We start from the raw sequence: 24955 nt of genomic DNA on the forward strand, positions 1-24955 counted from the left end.
CCACACCTGATAAACTAAAAAAAAAAATATTGAGAAGGTCCAAAGATTTGCCTCAAGACACGTACCAATGATGAGTTATGAGGACAGGCTGAGAGAATTAATTCTAACATTAAGAAGAGATGATCAGAGGGTGACAATTGGCCCATTGAAAAATGACAGGTTAGGTAACTGATAATGTGTTGTGATTACAACCCGGACATTTGCGTCGTGAATACTGCTCTGAGTACAAAAGGTTCCTAGTACTGTACTTCAGCAGATCACTAGGAAACACTTCTTCCTACTTCTAGTATTGTGCCATCATATTAAGTGGGCTAAAAATTACCATTAGGGTAATTACCATAAAGTATTCTTTTGTACAGGTAATTCTACTCTTCAAGAGGTATTAACAAAAGTCAATTATCCATTTAGTCTTGGCCCTGTACCCTGTGAATACAATATAAATGTCTTTGTGTAATTACCGCACAGTACTATCCTGTAATGTAAAGCTTGTGGTAAAAAGAGTACATAATAATAATAATAATAATTTTTATTTAGGCAAAGGTACATACATAAAGAGATTTTACAAAGTTTGTTGGCTTTATAGATAAGAGCTAGTACATACAATGCCTAAAGCCACTATTACGCAAAGCGTTTCGGGCAGATATGACCTCTGTGAATACAATATCAATGCATATAAAAAAAAGTTATTATGAGGAGTAAGGCACTATTTGAGAGGAGACAGCTAGAAGGGAATATAGTATTATATTTGGATTATGTTTTGGAGTTCCCTTTTTCAGTGCAAATACCAACACTGAAATATATATCATACTCAATTTTGAAAAATATTATTGAGCCTTTACTATGTACTAAATTATAATTTTAAAGCTACGTTGCACTTCATCCACAGAATATTCATCGCTGGATTCCTATGGCCGCAAACAGTAATTCTATACTTAACATCTGTATTGGTGGGTGCCGGGGCTGCGTTAATCTGGACGGGTCAGGGAAATTATCTCACTCTCATGTCTACGCAGAAGACAATGTCTCGCAACTCTGGCATCTTCTGGGCCATGCTTCAAAGCAGGTAAGATGTTATATGGTTTGCCTTAAAGATAGTTTTATATAATACTGTCACCTTCTTCTATAGGCTTCTATTGTCACCTCCAAATAATTTTTGGATATACAGTACAGGTAATTCTTATTTATTATTTATTAATTTTTATACTATATTTTCATGTACATAACAACTTTTAATGTACAGTACATACTGTATTGTATTTCTTTTCTATTTGATGTATATAAATTTGGATAATTTTTATAGCTTTTATAATAAACATTAATAAATAATAATATCATCATTATTACCAAAAAGTAATCACAATGGCATGATATATCAGAGAAAAATCATTTGGAACAATGAAGTGACTTGAACCAGCGTGCTAGTGACTCCCAGACGCTTGCCTTAATCAAAACTTGGCCATGATACGACAAATGCTATTCAACCTGGAACTCTACTGAATCCACTAGGAAGCTCTAAGAGGTCCCAACTGGTACCACAACCAAGTTATTTGTGAATAGCTTGCCGACACTCTGGCCTGTGGGTAATGTGATTAGTGACTTCTTTGTGTTCTGAAGGAGGGGGTATCTGTGGAGAATACCATTACTCCACAGGTCAGTGTAGGCAGGCTATTCTGCTAGAAGCCCATATCTGCCAATTGTCATGGTAGGGCAGGACCTGAACTCTACAGAGCCCAAGCATCCATTGCACTACACAAGTCTACCTGGTAAAAAGTGGAATGGAGTGTACTGTATATTGAAAACTTAACCAATCCATGAACCTCAAATGAATGGGGAATATGCCAATGAATATTCTGGAGATCCAGAAAAATGAACCAAGATCAACTTAAAATCAACAAGTGGATCAAGAAGAGTGGTTGTCCAGAAGGTTAGGTAGGTGAAAGCATTGAGCGCTGATAAATCAACAATGAACCTCGATAACCATGCCTCTTGCCATCATCTCTCCCATCTTGTGGAGAGATGTAGAGGTCAGGGGTAGGAAGGTCTGTACTTTGTGGATAAATGAACCACTGCCCTTCCGGGGGCGGCCAAGAATTCCGAAACTGAACACGCGCGTGACAGAGGGTGAAGAGTATGGGCTTGAACCAAAACATCATCAATAATACAGTAGTTGGAAAGTCATTCCCACTTCTGCTATATCTTGGTTAAAATTTGCTTCCGGAGAAGGGAGAATTGAAATTATCAAGGAAGTAGTCTCCTGGAAATTGCACAGAACTGCACGTCTGCCGAAGACAAGCCATAGGAATATCCATCACCGAAACCCAGAGAATTGGAATGAATAACTTAGGCAGTTTTGTGGCAGCCACTGAAACAGAGCTAAAGGTTGACAAAGAGGCAACGTCAAAAGAAAGGTAATCATTATTCACTTGTGTGGTATATACAGCATTTCCTTAGCACATAAAAAGTGAAGGACATCTGGAAGACAAGATCTCAACCAAATCGAGTGGAAAACACAGAGACCCTAGACTAGGAGCTGCCAAGACTCCACATCTTAAGATAGGGCATGCTCAAAAGTCCAGTACCTTTCCAGAAAGAAAAAAAGAAAGACACTGAATACTGGATAAGCTCCAAGGCTGAAGGGCTGCCACCTGGGGACAGTTAGATGCATCACAATTAGAGTTCATACCCCATTCCACTGATCATTAACACATTATCTCTAGGCAAAAAAATTTCTTTAAGCAGTTGCTTGTTTTGATGCACTTGTGCTTTGTTGTTTTTTCTAAATTTTGAGTTGATCTTTGACCTCAGGCTTCCTTCACCTTGTAGAGACCAAGATTCTGGTCCTGGTTCCTTGTAGGTAAGGGGAGGGTCTCAGATATCTTGTGCATCTCCCCAAGACTTACCTTTTCCAGTGCTTAGTTTAGGAAGTTACTGAAGACTTGGAAAAAAATTACATTCAATGCTTGATTTTTAGATACATCTGTGAACGAATATTGAAACATAAAATTAAGATTAATTATATTTCCTTTCAGCATGTTGTTTGGCAACCTCTTTGTATTCTACCAGTTCATGGGTAAAACTATCATTGACCAGCACACACGGACAATCGTGTTTTCAGCACTGACTGTTGTTGGCCTCATAGGTATTGGCATTATGTGTACCTTGCCAAAACCTGGTGCAGATGGAAGTGGTCGTTCTGATGATAGTCTTGGCAGTCCTTTTGATGCCCTGAAAAAGTCTTTCAGTCTCTTCCGAACCAAAGACATGTTGCTTTTATCTGCAACATTTTTCTATACAGGTACAGTAAACGATTTTCACACTACTGTACAAGTAATTTAGCAATAACTATTACTTTGGAATGGAGTAGACGAATTTATAAAATACCTGTATAGTGACATTATTTTTTTATTAAAATACAGGTAGTAACATGTTCTACATTAAAAATAAAAGTAATTTAAATATCTGTATTCCTGACTACTAAGTATGGTTCATGAAAATGAACCATACTTAGTACAGTAGTTAGGAAAGTAAAAATTTTCACTTCATGAAAATACTGTAATGGTATTAGGCACCAGCTCGGTGCCTCCAAATTCCTAGTGTGTTCGGACACTATTCTCCAAAGACACATCACATTACTGTATTGTGATTTCTGTGTATAATACAGTACCTTCATATTACTAGAAGATAAACCTACAAGTGCAGAAGCATTTTTTTAAGTGAATTATATTTGTATCAAACAAACTTTGCTGTCTGTGGTACTATGGTAGGATTTAAGCAGAAGCTAAACAAGCTACAGTCTGAAGGGGCCTCTTAAAATCTTAAGATTTGTTTTTCATCTCTTTCAAAATCTTAGATTTTTTGTTTTCAATTTTATTATAATTTATATTAGTAATAATTTAACTTAATGAACCAATTATTAATTATATTCAATGATTAAAAACGTCATTATTTCCTGGGAACGAATTTCCAGTGTTATTTTCTTATTAATAAATATTTAGAAATTGCATAATAAAATTTATATTTCAAATGTTTTAAATGAGTAAGCCCTTCCTCTCATCTCGCAGATTTGCTATATATCTTGGCTTTATTCTCGGCAAGTTCAGTTGTTACACAGCCATATTCTCTTAACAATAGCCGCTGCAGCTTCTCAATTTAGTGCATCACCTTGTCTAACTCTGAGCCTGCATAATACCCAGTATTATCCTTTCAGAATCTTGTAGTATTTTGTATATGTTGGTAGGATTAATTATTGCATTCTCATGAAAATTAATATTAATTTCTAGATGAAGTTGTTAAAAGGCTTAACCAAGACTTTTATTTACATAGCCAAGAAGTTCTTATCTTAAATCTCTCGTACTTCTCTTTCACATCCTTCAAAATTATCAGCATTAGTATCATAACTGACATAATCATTACCAACTAAAATGGCGGGTTGAGGAAATATCAGTGGCCAGTGTTTTTTCCATGCATTCCTCACATTTGAACTTTGTATGTGAAGCACCACTGTCCACATTAATCACAATTTGTGATTGCATTACAATATTGCAACCTTAAAAGTGGAAATTCTGGGGCATGAGAATACAACTTCTGTAAATATGGTGCAAACACAAGTACAGTGATAATACACACACAATACACACTGACCTCAGTACTATTCATAGGGACTAGTGGTACTGTATTTAAGATATTAACTTTGAATCAAGAAAATATAATGATTTTAGAATCATTAGAATAGACAAAAGATTAGAATTAGAATAGAATTTGTTTGTAGAATAAACAAAATTCATATTATGTATACTAGTACATATATTAGTATAGTATATACATATATACAAGTGTATATTAGTACAGTAGTGGCTAAGTTGTAATATTGTAAGATGATGCCAACCATTATTGCTTTGAATTTCAGGAATTGAGTTGTCGTTCTTCAGCGGGGTCTACAGTGCTTGCTTAAGCTCAACCCTAAGATTTCCTGATCCCAAACGCCTTGTTGGACTTTCAGGAATGTTTATTGGTATTGGAGAGATATTAGGTAAGCGTAAAGCTCTGCCAAACTGCAGTCGGTCATTAAATGTTAATTTTCCAATTTCCATACGAAAATAGAAGCATTGATTTTAGTAAATAAAGAAAATTCTGAACAATTAGTAATTGGTGCTTGCAGCCGGGAATAATTTGAGACTTTTGGTAAACTTGAGACAAAAGATCTATAATTACAATTAAAATCATGGCATTTCAATTCCTATCCCAATAAATAATTCTTATTGCATCCAAGATGCTTATGCATTAGAATAAAAAATAAAGTTCTGCAAAACAGATATGGTATGTAAAAATAATTTAATACTCAAGAGAAGTTCTCTTGAGAACAAGAAATCTCAAGATACAGAAACCTCAATATATATTGGATAATATGAAATATTGGTAAAGAGTGTTAATATTTTCACAGGTGTGTGACAAGGCAAAGTTTAAATGTCTAGCACACAAAGTAGATAGACCACAGTAGTAGAGGATGTTAGAAATTATGACATTAAAACTTGTAATTATAATACATAATACATTAAGGGCATTAGAAGTGTTAATGGTAAACATATACAAAGCTTATGAGAGTACTGTGCAGCCCATCATATACTGTATGTACATAGTAGTGTAGTACATACAATGAGCCCCAAGGGAAGTATTCATGACCCGACACATCTCTCACTCAGTGCATCTATATTTGTATGCAAGGGATACATGTATACAAAACTTGGATTAACTAATTTAATGTCTGCATATGAATTGTACACCGGTCTCAACAAAAATGTGAATGAAAAGCACACTTCTACATAATATAGAAAGATATTAAGCTCTTGTACATGTTTTTAATGTAATTCTATACATGTCTATTTGTAGACATGTCCACCATGGGAAGAGGTTCATGAAAACATTCAGAAACTTTCAAAAAATAAAAATAAGCCTTATTAATCGACCAAACACTAATATTGCTTAGATAAAATAATGTATGAAGGAAATAACGTGTGGGACATTTAATACAAATATAGAGCCTAGGTCAAGGACCTGAATGGTAAAGTCTGTCACTCATAGGGCCACATAAGAGATGAAATATATCTGAAAATATCTATGATGTTTCACTATCAGTCATTCTGGGCTAGATTAGTTTATTTGCCATGACACACTACCTACCTTCCTAACCCTGCAGAGACAGGTTGAACAATTCCATGTGGTGCCATATGTTTGTTATCCTGAATGCCTTTGCATGATACTGTCATATGAACACCAGAGTGAATGACCAAGCGGATCCTCTCGGAAAGATGCTTTTTATACAACTTGGCCTGATTTTGGCAATTATTGGGCCAGTCAGGCTCAAACTCTGCCTACACATCACACTAGTCTGCCCCCACATTCAGTTTGCATATTATTTTTTACTGTGATAAACATTTTGTTAATTTGTTTTATCTAATTATTGTACACAGTATAGTGAATCTATTATCATAATTTTTTGTCTTCAGGTGGAGGAGTATTTGGCATCTTTGGTTCTAAAACCGTTAAGTATGGTCGTGACCCCATTGTGTTATTGGGATATCTGGTCCACATGCTCTGCTTCTTCCTCATATTCCTGAATTTGCCAACAATATCTCCTTTGAGCAATACAACAGACCCCTCATTTTTGTCACAAGGCCAGCCAAGGTACAGTATAATGCTTATACATTTGTCAATTAGAATTTGCAGCATTTTATGCAAAGTATAATGGATATATGTAAAGTATAAAAAATACATGTACAGTGTATATATATTTTTACAAGATGTAACAAAGTTTAGTAAATGTATATGGTTCTGAAATGTAGTTACTGCAACATTAAATATTTTTCCATTATGTGATTTTCACTATAAAGGGTCTGGTCTCTAAAGGTAATATCAAAATTATTTTATTTTTATTTTTTTGGAATGTATGATGGGCAGGTTAGAGTTTGCAGTAAGTAGATTGTAACATTATCCTTGCGTGTATGAGCACACCAGCTGTTTAGTAGGCCTGTGAAAATTGAGTGGCTTGGAAGTTTTGTAGGCTTGGTTGAGTCTTTGGTATCAGAGCCAACTCATGGGGAGCTATTTAGACCATCTAGAAAAGGGTGCTTCATTACAGTCAATGCTAGATTTTGTTTAGTATAAATCTAGGAATTTGAGGATTCTGGGAAGAATCCTCAAAATTTGAATCACAATTATCAGCATTTACCCAACTGATTACAGCCGTACAGTGTTAATAAAACAATCGGCAGTGTGATTCGTTTACAGATTTTTATTTTTTTGCTCAAATTGTTAATGTTTCCTAGAATTTCTTTATAACTTATTTCTCTTATCACCCATATATGATTCAAAACTAAGCTCGAGCAAGCTTTTAGGAGCTTATTTCCTACACATTCAAAACAAGTCTGTAATTGTTGCAACATTATATAATTGGTGGCAAATTTCTTAATGTTAAAAGCATCAGTTTGGCAGCAGGATGCTGCTTCTGGAAACTTTCCTTTTTAAGACTGCTCATAGCCCAGTCGATAGAGCTGCAGCCTCACACACATGTGGGGTCCACGGTCCAAGACCCATACAGCCCAGGTGAATGGAATATTTAATGTTCTATCCTGGTTTTTTATTTGTTTTGATATTCTAGATTTCTATGTTTCTAGGACTATGACTCACAGAGTCCCAAGCACTTATATAAGGAATTTCCCGATACATTCAGGAGCCACTCTTCAGCCAATATATGTATAAATGTATATATGTCCAAATGTGTGTATGGTTAGCTTTACAGGTTAACAAAGGCAGTCTGGAGAATTGTTGTCAATGGACTCATCCTCTTTTTACATACAGAAGATTTTATTATAAAAAATTAAATATAAATTCTGTAATTTGTAAGTTATATAAATTTTAAATGTATTTCCTTTATTCCATTTCAGTCAAGTGATTGCCATGTTGTGCAGTTTTATGCTGGGCTTTGGAGATGCTTGTTTCAACACCCAGATTTACTCCATTCTTGGTACCGTTTATCAAGATAATTCAGGACCTGCTTTTGCACTTTTCAAGTTCACTCAGTCCCTCTCAGCTGCTGCCTGCTTCTTTTACTCAAGTGTATTTGAGCTATATTGGCATCTTGCAATCTTAGTGGTGTTTGCAACAATCGGTACATTGACATTCTGTAGTGTTGAGTGGCGGGCACATCGTCGTCTCAGAGCTAAACCAGATACAGCGGCTTTTGACTAAGAGCCACATTTTGGCTCGCCTGTATATGTAAATTAGTTTTTTTTAATAAAGATGTATACATTAAGATTTTTAAGTTACTTTAAGTTCATCCAGATTTCTAAAATGGTAATTATATTTGATCTTTGTCAAGTTAGGTTCTAAGCTTGGCCTTCTTGTCCTACCAAGAAAGAACTCGTCCTATAATAGCAAAGAATAATTTAGAAACGTGTTAGCTTTAGACTTAAACTGTAGCTCACATTAATTTATCTGTTAAAAACTATATTTTATAGACATCACAATGCAAGGAAAAGGAGTGTGTTCCTCTTCACACCTAACCTCAGAGATCACCCTTTCTAGAACCCTGAAGGGCAATAATAAGAGAAAAGAGGGTGACGAGATCTGCCAAGTATAGAGGACACAAAAGTATTCGTTAACTTCAATTGGCTTTTGCACAGCAGTAAGAACATGTTTGATATATTTATTGCCAGCTTACGAAGGTGATAACCTAAATTACTCGGTTACAATTTGAAATAGCCTCAAGTTTAGTAATATTCCCCATTTCATATTTGAGCATTAGTATGTAAATTTGCATTTTCCTTAGATTTATGTACACTAATGGACTAACTCAAAGCCATATAAATAATGCAAGTTAATAACAATAAAATACATTCTACAGAAAACTGGAATAAACCCAGCTGGCACTTATGTAATATTTCACGCTCTGCTGTCCTTTGAGACCAATGATTGGCTAATGTAAGACTACTTGACTATGGGAGAGTCCTGTAATCTTATCTTTGAGATTAAGATAAACCTAACTTGCACATAAATAATCAGGATACTACAGACTATACACATGACAATTATGTAAATTAACCATTATAAAAGATTTCAATTTTGGGACCAGTTGTGTCAAACATTTACGGAACCTTACAAGATCTGATGATTTAGCCTGAATTCCACACATCAAAAAGTGAATGGTAATCTAAGGACACGTCCCAAATGATCCTTGCCAAATAAGGAGTCACAAAAAGTCTCATTCCATTGCAGCATATGCTCAACAGTGCTGTTTATTATCACTGCATAAGTTATATTTTGATTATCAAATACTTTATGTAACTTTTGCCAATCATATCACAAGCTGCATGATATCTGACCGTACAATACTGCTGTAGTCATAAAATAATAAGATATCCAGGTGATTTGTAGTAAACAAATAAATAATTCATTTAACTATTTATGTAATTGCACATTTCTGTGTTTTTTAATGACTTTTGTTTACAAAACTGTTAGGACAATTTTAAATGGGTAACTATTTTTTTTATATACTACTATAGTACCATACTTCTTGACATATTTACCCCTCATTGTAAGCCCTATAAAGATAATGCTAATATTTTATTCTGAACGCACATTCTAACTATGCAGGAGTTGATTTACAATACAAAAGTTTTGTGAGAAAGTGGTGTATCTGACACATTGTCTTGGTATGCTGCTAAGCCCAAACCACACTCATCTCTGGATTGCTCACCATTATATAATGCTTTATGCACCTTTTTACAATTACAATTTTGCATCATGGTACCTGAGGAGCATACATACTAGAGAGTCTTCTATCCAAATATCCTGCACTTTAGTATGTACTGTATTTGTGGTTGGAAGGTGATGGGAATATTTAATAATGATGTTCATGTAAAGGTTGAACCAAATAGTCCCAGGTTCAATTTCTGGGCAGGGCACATTATCATACACCTGATGCCTCTATTTACCTAGCAGTAAACAGGTACTCAGGAGTCAGGCAACTATTGTGGGGTTACATCCTGGGAAAGGTCTGTTGTTGACCCGGGGATCTCAATAAGCCCAACAAGCTTCGTCTCTTTTTTCCCCCTATACAATTTAAAGTTAATTTTCCTTCATGCAAAGTTTCACTTACACAAATTGCTGGATAACTTAAGTTGTGCTAAAAAAGTATCTAATCCAGGAAGCTTAATGCTCACTTAGGTAAGATATTGTTCGAGACCTGAACTACAGTCAAACTGACACAATCATTTTCAGGTTTATTCATTAATTTCATTTCAAGTAAGAATGTACTGCCTTCAAGCTTTTAATCTTTAGCACAAATTTTATAGTAAATAAAACTACTGTATTGTGCATGTGATTTTATCATGGTGGTTTAATATACAGTATCCAAATATTGGTGACTGTGCCTGTATACAGTGTCTATTTTTTGTATTTTAAGATTTTGTTAGAAAAATCATAAAATAAGTAAATTGGCTTTTTTTTAAGGGGGGAAATATTAAATAGCCTGCTGTAATTTGCATTTTCTAGGAATCGCCATTAATAATGATAAGATTATTACAGACGTGTGTCTAATTTATTGAACAGAGGCACTTGGGTAATAATTCATTTATAGTGTAAATAGAGGAGAGATACACAAAGGATTGGTGCCCTGTCATGGACTCTTTGTTGAACTGTTGTGGCCTTTATTAGGCTCTCATATTAGTTCATTTACAATCAGCCTGTCAGGTGAATTCTGAACTATAGATAAATATATTTTCTGGTGATCAATTTAAATATACTTCACCAATATTTATAATACTGTATTACTGCAAAATCTGTTAGTTGCATAAGGTTTCTGTTGTACAATTTTGTTGATTATATTTTTCAATTCATACTGTGTTTTATTAAGCTCTTCAAATGTCAACTGATAAAGAGCAAATTCAAAATTAATAGGAGAAAATATCACTGATAATACAGATAATACAACTTGAAAGCATCATTCACCCTAAGCATTTTCCATGTCAGTACAAAACTATTTTTACACAACTTGATAATGGTCCAGGATGGACTGAAATATTGTCAAGTCTATTTTCACATTTGTAGGATCAGTGTCTAATTTTAACCATGTTATTGTACTCGCCTAGTTATGCTGGCGGAGGTTGACCTCTGCCCTGCTCTGCTTTCGGCCCACCTCTCAACTGTCAATTAATCAACTACTATAACCCCCCCCCCCCATCGTGTGCATGTACATTTTTCCAAACAAACTGTACATAGTATGCAAATGCATTCAGTAGTACATGGACACCCCACCTCATTTGATCACTCAACGATGACACATTTGATATTCATTTTCAAATAGTTAGCAATATATCTTATTGTCTTTTGTAAAAAATACAATACAGTAAAGTTTCCACAGTATTGTAATTGTAAGAATTGGCCAAAGCTGAGCAAACACCAGAAGCATCAGAACTCTTGATGAGCCATATAGGACCTGATATGAATTACTCCATTCTATCGTGAATGTTGTGTACATTCAATTATAACCGATGCAATCTATATTCTCTTTGACAAGTGGAAACCAACATTAGGGAGGGAGAGAATCAATTAAGTACTCACCTAGTTGTGCTTCAAGGGGGTTGAGCTTTGGCTCCCCGGTCGTCAACAGTGCTAACTATTCAATGACGAGTGACACTATGAAATTAAGAATGGAGGTGCACAATACCATTACTACACTACACCTACTGCCTTTTTCAAAAGTGTGAGAGGTTACTTAGATGGGACTTGTGAATCTATGATCTCTTTACTTATTTTCTGATTACAGCTTCTAATTCTCAAAATTTAAAAATAACCTTCAACCAAATTTATTTTTATTTTAAACTTTCAAAAAACATACCTTATTTTGTTTATCTATACATCAATAATATGATAATTAAACCAATACAGTACACACCATTCAGAAACCTTTATTATTCTTGTCATTGTAGAGCCATTCAAAAAGCAAGAAGAAAATACTGTACTTGTAATGTATTGTAGTTGCCTGCTCTGAATATGGAAAAATGTACACAATACATGTAGAACCTTTATTCATCAACCATTTTTTCAATCTTCGCAAACTCTTCTTTGTAACTGCGTTTCACAGTTTTCTTCAGCTTGTATTTCCTCTGTAATCTGCAATGGGGTAGGTAAAGGTTATATTATTATAACTTATTTTATCTTATATATTTATCCTGTGTTTCTCAATCTTTGTACCCTTCAAATAATTCTGGGTCGTACTTTAGATAAAAAAACACAAAATTCATTTTCAACTGAAAGGGGAGAGAGAATTTCTGTCTTTGCACTTGATACTGGTTACATGAAAAAATTAAACACAAAAATGACTCAAAAATCCATTTGCATATAATTAGAATTAGCCTATTTATCACTATCTCTTGCAGAACCCCAAGGTAACTAGGGGTGCCACAGAACCCATGTTGAGGGTTGACACTGTCCTCTACAGTAAACTATTTTACATTACTTATACTGAACCATTTCCCAAGACTCCATCAACAGACCAATTGAGCATAAATATAACTTGACTGTTTCAATTCCATCTGTTATTTTCTTCTTCAATAATAAATTACATCAATGTTACTTGCATTTAAAGGTTAACTTTTAAAGAGACTGAATATAATATTATGTAAATTTTACATATTTTAGGACAAACTATAGCAAATCTCTCACGTTTACATATTACCATCACCACTAACTACAACGTGTCCAAATGTTTGGGCAATACAGGTATATGGATTCAGAGATTTTTTAATTCCAAGTTAATGAACACATCAGTCATCTCACCCTAATGAAATAACCTACTGCAATCCTATTATTCGAACAGTATCCAATTATGTGATTTTCAATAGTGCATCCTACTTCTTACTTTGTATCTGCAACTGACATCAAGTACAAAAACTAAATTTACAATACTGTACTTACTTGTGAGGAAGTCTGGGTTCAATCACGTTTCTACGCTGCAGGCTCTTAAAACGCTCCTCTATGAGATCCACAGCTGGAGCTGCCCGCCGCAGGCAGTCAGGCAGCTCATCTCCAAGGGTTACTGCTATGTCCTCCTCTTCAAACCTACCAAAACACATAGTATCCTTTGTTTTCTTTATGGACCCCACAATGAAATATAACATTCAGATAAAGAAACTGAAATTACAGTAGAAACATGAGCAAATTGGATTGCAGGTACCTTCACTGAAACATCCATACAAAATATTGTATGGGAATCTCACATCCATCCCCCAAAAATTATGAAAATCCCAATAAAAAATGTAGTTTCCAAATAAATTACTAATATAGTACTGTACTCTAACCCTTAAAATACAGTTATCATCCTGCACTGATACCAAGGAATCTGTATGTAACTCTGTATGTAACTGCAATCAACACTTATATGTTGATTGCAGTTACTATTGACCAGTCTCAATACAAATGATGTAAGTATCATTTTAATTCATCCATATGGATGCAATAGTTTTGTGTTTTTTTGTTTGCAGGGATATCCCGGCACAGGCCACTAAGTCTCTGGCGGGCTATTGTTTTCAATTGCTTACTATGCAATGTTATCAAGTACTAGTGGGCGGCAGGTTTGATGATGGCTTCAAGTTAAGGGTTAACACTCTCACGTATGATCAGGAGTGCACTGCAATATGCTTTATAGCACAATGACTACAAAATGACTTCATAGGAGCTACACTTCCCAATATCAGGAGCAGGCTTGGCTTTATGATCTCGTGCAGCTGTTGTCTGTTCAAAGTCATATAATGAGTAATGAAGATACGGATATTGACTCAATAATTCTTGCTATTTAGCTATTATGCCAATAGCAAAAGGAAGCTCAGCTGTATGATTATAAAACAGTTATACTGTGCACTAAGTATTATAAGTTTCAAGTCAATATAATAAAATATTCTCAAAATAATGGACATAATAAATCAAACAGCTCATGTTAGACAATACTTGTAGTAATGAAAGGTTAGCATTTTTACTTCTCTTATGCTCATATATAAGTGCTGTCTGCATCGCTTTAACATGATCTTGTTTCTTCCCTAATGATATCACACAAATTTGGTGCATTATATTTTTGATAAATTTCACCTTTCAACTTGCAGCTATACTTTTGGGTTCAAAGTTAAGCAATGTAAGTCAAGCCAAGACAATGAGGCATTATCAACATAGTGAACAGTTCCATTTAAATTATTATTTTTTAATCTGCCAGCACCATCTGACTGCTGGGGATTCTAAAGAAAATATTTGAACAAAAAGTGCATCAACTTGCCTTAGTCTACCAAGACGATGAGGCATTGATTTAAGCTGCTCTTTTCTGGCACTGCGACCAAGAATGCGTTTCTTTGTTAAATCTTCAGACTGGTCAATCTCCTTCTGGTATGTCTTCACCCTGAGAATAATGTGCAATTGCATTACAACACATTCCAGACATAACACACACTAAAACAAAAGCTTGAACATAAATAATGAAGCACAAAATGATTAATGATTCTTCACATTTCCAACATATTCTAGCATCAGTTATTTGGACTTTCTGAACCTTACAATGTGCAACTATGCTTCCAACTTTGAAAAAATAATACATTACACAAATTTATCCTTAAATTTCATCTAGTTGGAAAATGTTAATCTAATAACATTGTGTAGTTTTAATTTAGAAACAACAAAATAAATTGAGAACACATGAATTTATTTATATTTAATAATTATATATTATTCCTGTATGCACGCATGTCTGACAATTTAAAAATCAAAACCTGAGGAAATAGTTGTCATCCACTTTATTAATTGCTTATGGAACGTGTTGAATCAAAAATATACAAGACCTCATAACTATTCCAAAATTTCAACTTGCGTTAATCATTTACAAAATAGATAACTGTAAGCTGAAATTTCTGATAATGTTAGATCATAATTAGTTAAAGGTACTGAATATTACACCCCCAAAAAAAGCATGTACCCAGACGGCCTGGTCATGTGCAACGAACACAAGAGTTGCGAAGACAAAATATTCCTAAAATTTGAAGGCAGTAGAAGAGAAGGAAAACCCAAACAATGGAAACACTGAAATTCATTCAATGAATGAATGAAGCAGGGTCTGGGTACCCTACAAACACACAACGTAACAGTCCCCAAGATTCATTTGTTACAACTTGTAATACAGTTGTTTTGTATTATAATTGTGAAGATTATAATCTTGTTATAACATTTTATGATGTATTAGAACACTGTTACAACTAGCTATATTGGTTTGTTACAATTGTTAGGTGTTAGACCGTGTTCGAACGTCATAGTTTCGTTGTGTTTGGTGGGTATGACCCAAGCAAGAGAAGTGGAACAGTCATGGAACTGTTATTATATTATGTTACTGTTATTATAACAGCAAGAGAAGCTGGTCATGGAACAAGACTAGTTGGAAGTAATCTGTTAAGAAAGAGTGGACATTTAACATACAACTCGTAAAGAGCATTTGATCCCTTACAGAATGGTACAGTACTGCTATGGAAGTTTTACAGGAGTGCAGTGGTGGTGCTTCTTAGTGATGTTATTTAGTGTTTAAGGTATTGTGAATGGATGGATATAACTTTGAAAATCTTAAAATCCCTCTTCCCTATTTTACTCTCCTTTTATCTAAGGACAAATACTTTCATATCTCATAATGCTGAGAAAATGTGTAATGATGACAATGTTACATACAAAATATACTTCTTAGTCATATAATCCATAAAAAGTTTTACCTGAAAATATTACTGCTTCTAACACGTTGTTCCTTTTGTTGCAGTCTTTTTAATTTAGCAAGTTTTAGTTTCTGCTCCTTCCTTCGTTGTTTCTTAGTTTTCTTTTCGTTCTTTGGTTTGCTTGTCACAGTCAACTTTTCTTTATCAACCTGCAGTTAGTAAAAATGCATAATAAATGCTTAATATTTTCCAAAATAATTAAATAAAAATTCCAATAGAAATTACATGCATGACAATACTGTACAGCCAAAATATTCACAACAATCAGTTGATTATCCACTGTTTATTTCAAGAATTTTTCTACTCCTGCAGCTTGGTGCCCAACCACTTGGGCTGGATGATAGAGTGACGATCTTGCTTCATGCAGGTCGGTGTTCAATTCCCGACAGTCCAAGTGGCTGGGTACCGTTCCTTTCCCCCCCGTCCCATCCCAAATCCTAATTCTGATCCATCCAAAGTGCTATACAATTGTAATGGCTTGGTGTTTTTTCCTGATAATTCCCTCCCTCCTGCAGCTTGGGTTGTGCCAGACTTTCCTGGTAACTGTCTGGTATGTGAGGCTGTTTGATGGCTTAGCATGTAGGGCCATAATGCCACCACTACCAGGCTGTTGTCGTTGTTTTAGATTCAGCTACTCAGAATAAAAAGTTCCAAGTTGCATGGGCTACAGGCTATAGTGAGCCTGTAGTAGACTTACCTGGCACAGGATTGGGGCTGTAACTTGGGATCAGGGCTGATCAGATAAATTCAGTAGAAACTTGTGAAGTTTCCTCTTTATAACTTTCACTGTTGTTCCATCGACATTTTACATATGTTGGCAGGAGAAAGGAAAATCATTGTCCTCTAATGTTTACGCTGTTTTCTTAATTAATTGTACTGATGCCGCCCCGACTTTTCATCATATTTAATTTATATGCCCTACAACCTCTCTCCCTCTAGTGTTTTAATTGTATTGCGCACGTTTGGAATTTAACCTTCCACCATTTTCCATAGACATAAAATGAGATCTTTGTTGTCTCCATTACAAGGAATACAATACCAATACGAGAGCTTTCAGATGGTCCCAGTAGTTTAAGTGCTTCACAGATTCTATGCAGGCAATAAAGGATCTCATTATATTTTTAAGCTACGCAATCTTAACTGCTTTGAAAAAGGAAGTGAAACCGAACAACATTCCATGTAAGATAGCACCAGTCAAATAGAGTTTCAGCCTCACACACGCGTGGGGTCCATGGTTCAAGATTCCTACAGCCCAAGTGAATGGAATAGCATCAGTACTTTGAAGAGTACTGTACCATCATTGGTATGGCATTGGTCCCAATCACAAGATAGCCTTAGCCAGCTTACTCAATTGTGAACAAACCCGAACCCCACTGGGAAGATTGCCCTGGAGGCAGGAGTAAAGTGAGCTGGCCACTAGGCAAGAAAAACCCGGATATAACAGCTGATGTGAACTGAAACACAAGCATTGTTTATTAGATATTAATGCCAATGCGTCTTACCACCATCTCAACCTCCTCCTCTTCCTCTTCGCCTCCAGCCTTCGGAAGACCTTGCGACATTTCTTCAAGCCATGTTTCTGCTGTAGGAGCCTTGTCCACTGTGGGGAACATTCTGGTAGTTGCACGTTCTATACGCTCAATTTTCCTTAGCTGCGTCGCTTCCTGAGAAACTGCTTTCTGTAATAGCTTTTGATGGTCAATGTAGGAAGGGTTGTATGAAGTTCCTGTGAACAAAGTGCATTTGTTAATATTTCTCTCATTATATTTATTAAAGCAAATGCTAAAATTTATTTGTGTATATTAAAAAGTATTTTGCTACCAGAATTCAACAAAGAATGAACTTTTTAAATAAAAAAATACAGCACTGACTAAAAAAAAAAAAAACAAGTTTCTTTTAAAAGGGGTTATTCAGTAGCTTTTCTGAAGTACTGATCTTTCAACTTTCTAACTAGGTTCCTTAGATATTATGTACCTTTCTAACTAGGTACCTTAGTTATTAGATACCTTTCTAACTAGATACCTTAGTTATTAGGTACCATAGTTATTAGATACCTTTCTAACTAGATACCTTAGTTATTAGGTACCATAGTTATTAGATACCTTTCTAACTAGATACCTTAGTTATTAGGTACCTTTCTAACTAGGTACCTTTGATGAATCACTGTATCAATGAATGATGAAAACCTCATATGGGACAACAGGACTTCTACAGGTCCTTTAATATTATATTTAAACGACAAGTGGTTGACTTGGTACACTCATTACAAGCACATAGAGCTGTGTAAACCATATGGACATAATCACTATACATACCACGAAATTATAATGCAATTTTTTTCCATGACAATTACCGCACTGGTATAGTGACATCTGTGATGACAACTGCACTTGCATAGCAAGCAACCATGAAACGATAGCAGGACTTTTTCAGTAGTCTGGGGCAAGCTCCACTACACCCATATAGAGCTATTATACCGATATTAGCATCATTAGTAAAAAACAATACCTAAAATCTAAATCTAAAATCTAATGTATGATGATTCATACATTACAAGTTCACAGTATCTAAAATCAATGTATGATGATAGCCACATTACCTTGTGAATCATCATATCAAAATTTCCCGTTATTCATCTGAACACCTAAACTGGTTAATCAAGTTATACCAAACTCTAATCCTTCTGTTGCATTTGGAATTCTGTTGAACTTGAGTTCTGTTCAAGTAAAACATACATGTGCATTGACTGAACTATAAAGTATAACCATAAGCACTAACAATAATTTGAATATACTATACCTGCTTCTGGAAGCAACACAGGTTTAAGTTTAGACGGTTTAACATATCTATTCTTGGGGACCTTAACTGGTCGCAGTTTTCTCTGTGCTCTGTAGTAGAAAGATATATCCTTAATGAAAGACTCTTCAAGACCTTTCTTCTTGCATTCTTGGGTAACATCATCACCTGAAACACAAATCATGCATATTAACACAAAAAACAAGAACTCTTTAAAAGAATATTAGTAGTATAAAAACCACACTTGTGTATATGTGAAATTTATGTAAGGAATTTACACCAAGTCTTTTGCACTCTCCTGAGTGCTTTATCAAAGTCTGAATGTGTGATTAGGATGAGACATACATCTCAGCGTCTAATCACACAGGTTTTTATCCTATGTTATTATGCCTGCGAGAAGAAATTACCATTACTAAATATTGATAGTGTTACAGGAATTTACATATATAGATTTAGTCAAGTGATACAAATTTTTTTCAGCCAGTGGTTCACCAAACTCTGGTCAATTCAAATTCTGTTCAGGGCCTGACAGCTAAGTTGACAGCGCTTGGGATTCGTAGTCCTAAGGTTCCGAGTTCAATCCCCGGTGAAGGGGATTGAACTCGATTGATTGAAACTCGATTGATTGAGATGATTTCAGGGATTGAACCCTGAAATCATCTCAAGATAACTCAAGAAACACACATTACAGCATCAATCAGGTTGTGTCCTACACTTTCTTTACTAAAATTCCACTTTTTAAACGAATGATTCCTGTATTATCTTTACTGAACATAGACCACACTGAAGTTTTACATTAGTGTTCTATGTTGTTCTGTTCATGTTTCTACCAGAATTTCTCTTATTGCATTTATATTTTTGATGCATCAGTAAAACTACTGGCATCTACAGCTTAGCCTGTATCAGAATTTATTTTATTCCACTCTGCACACAAGGATGGCAAGTGTTTTATAAATGGCAGTTTACATCCATCAGACAAATCTGTCAGGTTTCTGAAACGCAGTGGTTTGCTTCATTGGTTTACAACTGAGGAGACCTCATTAAATTTCTGCAGTAAGACAAGTGGTTCAGTACATTTTCCTTCACCTGAAGCATCTATACACTAAGCAATAAATAGGTACCCAGTTGTTAGGCACTTAGTAACTGCAGATCTTCTTGTACAGTACTGTAACTGCAGATCTTCTTGTACAGTACTGTAACTGCTGATCTTCTTGTACAGTACTGTTACTGCAGATCTTCTTGTACAGTACTGTAGTGTAACTGCTGATCTTCTTGTACAGTACTGTAACTGCTGATCTTCTTGTACAGTACTGTAACTGCAATCTTCTTGTACAGTACTGTAGTGTAACTGCTGATCGTCTTGTACAGTACTGTAGTGTAACTGCTGATCATCTTGTACAGTACTGTAGTGTAACTGCTGATCTTCTTGTATAGTACTGTAGTGTAACTGCTGATCTTCTTGTACAGTACTGTAGTGTAACTGCTGATCTTCTTGTACAGTACTGTAGTGTAACTGCTGATCTTCTTGTACAGTACTGTAGTGTAACTGCTGATCTTCTTGTACAGTACTGTAGTGTAACTGCTGATCTTCTTGTACAGTACTGTAGTGTAACTGCTGATCATCTTGTACAGTACTGTAGTGTAACTGCTGATCATCTTGTACAGTACTATAGTGTAACTGCTGATCATCTTGTACAGTACTATAGTGTAACTGCTGATCTTTTTGTACAGTACTATAACTGCTGATCTTGTACAGTACTGTACTGTAACTACAGATCTTCACACTTTGCATACCAAAAATTACAAAAACTGCTGTAATTTACACAAAAAATCAATTTCTATATAAAAATACAGTATAAATAAAATTCCTACATATATTGCAACTTAAAATAGATTTTTCACTGCATTCCCCAATAAAGAAGGGAAAGTTCCTAGATGGAATAAGACATCAAAGACAAAAACAAACTGCAAATAGATAAATAAGAATTTACATTCTAAACAATCGTACCTCCTTCTGACCACAAATCCAAGGTGAACTTATTTTTTATTATAGACTTGGGTCTGTTAGAGGCCTCCTCTTTAGCCGCTTCAATTTGTTTCACGGCCTGTTTAAACTTCTTAGCTACTGTTGGACCTTTTGCTTCTAACTGCTGCTTTTTCTTCATTGCTATAGCTAATACTTCCCGTTTTGCTCTGAAATTAAACTTATGTCAATTAGTGTTTAGCTAAAATATTTACCCAACTTTAATACTGTATCTATATATTAATATATAAACTAAATAAAAATCGTTTCATTTAAATACAAATAAAGTACAGTATATATTAACATATTATTCTGAAATATTTAATAATAAAATTTTCTAACAAAATGAAGCCAACATTGCACTATAATTTACTAGTGTGTGCAACATTGAATTCTGATGCAATCAATACAACTTGATTACTTTCCAACACTAAATTTTCAAGTTTTACAACTACTGTCATACATACCTTGGCTTGCGGGGTGCCCTGGCTCCTTGTAAGCCATTAAGGAATTGGTGGGACTTCAAAGACTTTATTCGACGTTTCCCAGTACTTGGCTTCAACTCGACAATCTTTTTTCCAGAACCCCCCGAATCTCCGGGTACTTTATCCAGAGTGTATTCCAAGATGACATCTGAACATTTATTATAGACTACATTAAAAAGTGTTAAAATTAAATTAAAACTATATAATAATGCACAAATTTAATATTACTTGCCAAAAAAATGTTATAACTAAACAAAAAACCAAATTCAGTGAATTCAGTATATGCTTGATATAACAACTGATTTATTGAACTACAATACTGGAAATAGCAATAAGTTTTGAGACTATTACTTGGTTCCTGAAATGCCCTGCTTACTGCTCAGTTATAAACAATAGATGGCCGCTACTGAAAATACTGTACCGCAATCACCACTCTGTGTAACAAGTGTAGCGACTGACACTATTGGGGTTCGCTGTGGCAACAGCCAGTTTTAACACCAGTACAGTGCACATTGCATCCATTTTGGAAAATCAGTAATAACTCATTCGTACATTATTAAAAGTGATACTATTAATTTTCTATGCTTTATGAGCAAAATTTAAAGAGCAAACTCTTAATTTTAACCTATTACACAATGAATCTACCTACCAGTGGAACCTGATCATGCAAAATATACATCATCATCCCAAGTATTTCCCATGCAAACAGTCAAAAAAAAACATATTTTTCAAAGGTTTCATCATGACCATTACACAGCTTAAGTTAACCAAGCCTAATTGCCTTTCAAACCTTTTCCTCTGCTTCATGTTTTCTAAAAAAATATCATGAGATTTTTATTCCATTTAATATTTAGAAACATGGTCTCAACTATTTTCACAATAATAAAAGTTATTCTGGCACCTCGTCTGAGCCACCAAATGACCTTATCGCCAATGTGATTATTTCCAAAACATGCCCGTTGACTTTCCCACAGCCAAAACTCTTTATTTAGATCAAGATTTTCTTTATCATATTTAAGAAGATTTGGGCCAATATTAGGTCCTAACTGAACAAATCAAAATAAAAACTAGCCATATGATCTTTTATTCAAATCAGGCCCATCTACTTTTCCATTCCCAAAATCTAAATTCAGTTCAAATTTACTGTGGAATATCAGCTTGGTGGAGCAGACACCACATTCATTACAACAATAATCTGCTGCCCACCGTATGACCAAGATGACCCACAGTATGGCATGTAAAACACAATTAAATTTTCTTATCTAATTCTTAAGCGTGTTTGTTGCCATCGCTGATATAATGATGTTCCACAATAAATAGTTACTGGCATACTGTGATCACCATTGGGTAAAAGTAATGAACTGCAGCTATTGGCTATATTTCCCACAAATGACTCGATGCTACCAACAATTTACCACAATCGGTAATAACAATTATAAATAACAAGCAGAGCACAGCCCGACATCAATCCTTAAATTGAACATACAGTACAGTACACTGCATATGAGTACATAATGAGAAAATAAAATGCATTAGAGAAAATAAGCCTACCTTCATCTTTAATTCCCATTTCATCTTGAACTTCCCGGTCAGCAGCTTCATCTCCAACATCCAGGAACAGTAACTCATTGCTCGATTTTTCTTCCAGGGGACCTCTGCCAAATACAAAAATAATGAATTCAGCTACCAACACGCCATTGTATACCTTTAAATATGAGAAATAGAAAGACTATCAATATCAGAACTGGGAGTTAGACAGCTGCTACAGGCTGCTTCCTGGGGATGTGCAACAAAAAAAAAAAAAGAGGCCTGGTCAAAGACTGGGCTGCGGAGACACTAAGCCCCAGAATCATCTCGATAACCCTGGTCCCTTTGCATCTTTTCCCTTTGCCCTTTAGCAAATATAGGTCTTTCGTAGTTACTGTAAGCGCTATTTATATTAGTCCAATTGCCTCTTGAAAATGTCTACTTTTGTTCCAGCAATATTTCTCATACGGTACTGTACTAGTGGAATAAGGCTGAAGAACAATGGGCCTCTTATGTCCGGTGTTCTCTGAGTGTACCTAAGGTACCACTAATCTTCAATGGCACTATTTCCTACCTTTCACTCCAGTAAGCTACTTTTATTGTGCATATTTGAGAGCCAAATGATTATCTTCCATGTACATATTACATGATACCTCTCTCCTCTCCTCTCATCTCCATCTCATTTTAAATGAATTAAGATGGCCCAGTAATAGAGGTGTTTGATGCATCTTTTCAGCTGCTTTTCAACTCTTTCAACTTTTCAACTTTTTTTCAATGTGAGGATACAGTTGAAAAAATCAATAGGTATTGTAGCTAAGGTTTAAAAATAGTAGGATCTATTGTCATGATGACCCTGACTACTAATATTACCACAGAAGTGTAAATGACAATTTATATGATGTGGACGTGGATCACTAATTCCTCTGAGCTTCAGTAGTAGTCAGGGGAAGTTGACAACTTATTAAGACTACTCATGGCTGAGTGGATAGTGTGTCTGCCTCACATGTGTGGGGTCCAGGGTTCAAGTCTCCTAGAGCCCTGGTGAATGAAATTAGCATTTCTAGTACTGAAATAGGTCAATGCAAAGGTAGAAACAGCCTCCACACTATTGTTTTGGTCAAATCTTTAATTTGATCAGTCTGTTGAAATAACAGGGCAACAATACCTAGAAAACAACTACGATCATATTTTATTTAAGTTTCCAGGTCTGCCTGCTGCAGATTGCTTACATCCTTTGCAAATTGTGGTGCAGTTTGCTTAGTTCAACTCAAAATCAGGAATCCTGGGTTGGATTATCACAAAGAAATGATTGGGTGTGTTTCCTTTCACCTACTGCATCTGTTCACCTAATAAATTGCTACCCAGGAGTTAGGCAATTGTTGAGGGGGTTGCATCCTAAGGAAGAGTCAGTAGTTTGACCTTGGAGGGGGGCGGGCGGGGACCTCGATACAAGTATATAAATAAACAAGTAATTTATATACTTGTTTCAAAACCCAGTAATTATTAAATTATTTAATAAACGTCACCCACTAGTGGGAGCAAGGAGACTTGTGGACCTTAATGTCACCAACTTTAAGTCAAGTTTTATGTATCCATACCCGTATCTCTCCTCTCTCCTCTCTTCCTCTAATTTGTCCTCCACATCGGTTATATTTGTTCGTTTTCTCCATGCTTTCTTCTTGTTTTTATTGAAGCGTTTTCTCTTGGTGTTTGGAACAACCTGGTCGACCACCTCCACCATGCTGGCGTGTTTACTAGTGGCCAGTGGTGCCACACCCCGCTCGCCTCCCACCCTTACTCCAGCTTCCTCCTCCCTGATCTACTCATCTATGGCTCTGGCTCACAGTATTTAAATTCTAGCTCCTGGGCCCCAGTTATTTAAACCATTTTATAATTTATAAAACGACTTGTTGGTCACAATATAAATTAAAGCTTCGATAATCGACAATTTTATTTTCGCATGTATGTGTGTTGGTTATAATGAATAATATTAGATTATGTGTATATTATGTTTGGATAAATTTAATTATATTTATATATATATGTATAAAATATTTTTATTTTTTACCTATATGTGCTTGAACGCTAAGAAATTCGATTATAGAGAAAGACATATTTTATGTGGACTTTAAACTATATGAGGGGCTACAGAGCTAATGATACATACATTTTATTACAGTAACTGCGTTAGGTAATAATAACAAAAAATATAATAATATTATCATTTATATATATAACAAATATACACGATAAAAAATCGGAATGTGAAAAAGATCAGTGTCATAATTTTAAGCCAAAAAATCCATACATGAATGTTGGAATAAGAGTAAAAGAGT

The 24955-nt window shown here is 35.1% G+C and overlaps 2 protein-coding genes across 13 annotated transcripts in view; one reads left to right on the top strand and one right to left on the bottom strand.

Annotated features, from left to right (window-relative positions):
• The window catches only part of LOC123756134 (UNC93-like protein MFSD11), a 69475-nt gene extending 58583 nt beyond the window's left edge, over positions 1-10892 (top strand). For all 12 annotated transcript variants that reach the window (XM_045739173.2, XM_069336493.1, XM_069336492.1 and 9 more), the window contains 5 exons: positions 887-1063; positions 3030-3295; positions 4907-5029; positions 6504-6681; positions 7941-10892. In XM_045739173.2, coding sequence (XP_045595129.1) covers positions 887-1063; positions 3030-3295; positions 4907-5029; positions 6504-6681; positions 7941-8244 — 1048 coding nt within the window. In that variant the 3' untranslated portion in view covers positions 8245-10892. The remainder of the gene's footprint in view (positions 1-886; positions 1064-3029; positions 3296-4906; positions 5030-6503; positions 6682-7940) is intronic.
• Positions 10893-11942: 1050 nt separating this feature from the next.
• LOC123756135 (ribosome biogenesis protein NOP53) lies at positions 11943-24408 on the bottom strand. The gene is made up of 10 exons (XM_045739184.2): positions 24218-24408; positions 22644-22747; positions 21075-21240; positions 20593-20777; positions 18588-18752; positions 17291-17514; positions 15789-15937; positions 14321-14440; positions 12973-13116; positions 11943-12168 (listed from the first exon to the last, which is right to left on the bottom strand). Exons 1-10 carry the CDS (start codon positions 24358-24360, stop codon positions 12081-12083), a joined length of 1488 nt encoding a protein of 495 aa, XP_045595140.2. The 5' UTR covers positions 24361-24408; the 3' UTR covers positions 11943-12080.
• Positions 24409-24955: the final 547 nt, after the last annotated feature.

The sequence above is a fragment of the Procambarus clarkii genome, chromosome 36 (genome assembly GCF_040958095.1).
Source record: "Procambarus clarkii isolate CNS0578487 chromosome 36, FALCON_Pclarkii_2.0, whole genome shotgun sequence".
Classification (NCBI taxonomy): Eukaryota; Metazoa; Arthropoda; class Malacostraca; order Decapoda; family Cambaridae; genus Procambarus; species Procambarus clarkii.

What these genes read in the sequence shown, in the direction of transcription:
- LOC123756135 (XM_045739184.2), bottom strand. Translation starts at nt 24,360, where the DNA reads ATGGTGGAGGTGGTCGACCAGGTTGTTCCAAACACCAAGAGAAAACGC. An exon ending in GGATTTGTGGTCAGAAGGAG is followed by an intron (nt 18,753 to 20,592) that starts GTACGATTGTTT and finishes TTTGTGTTTCAG; the next exon opens with GTGATGATGTTACCCAAGAA. An exon ending in TGTGTTGCTTCCAGAAGCAG is followed by an intron (nt 17,515 to 18,587) that starts GTATAGTATATT and finishes CTTTGTTCACAG; the next exon opens with GAACTTCATACAACCCTTCC.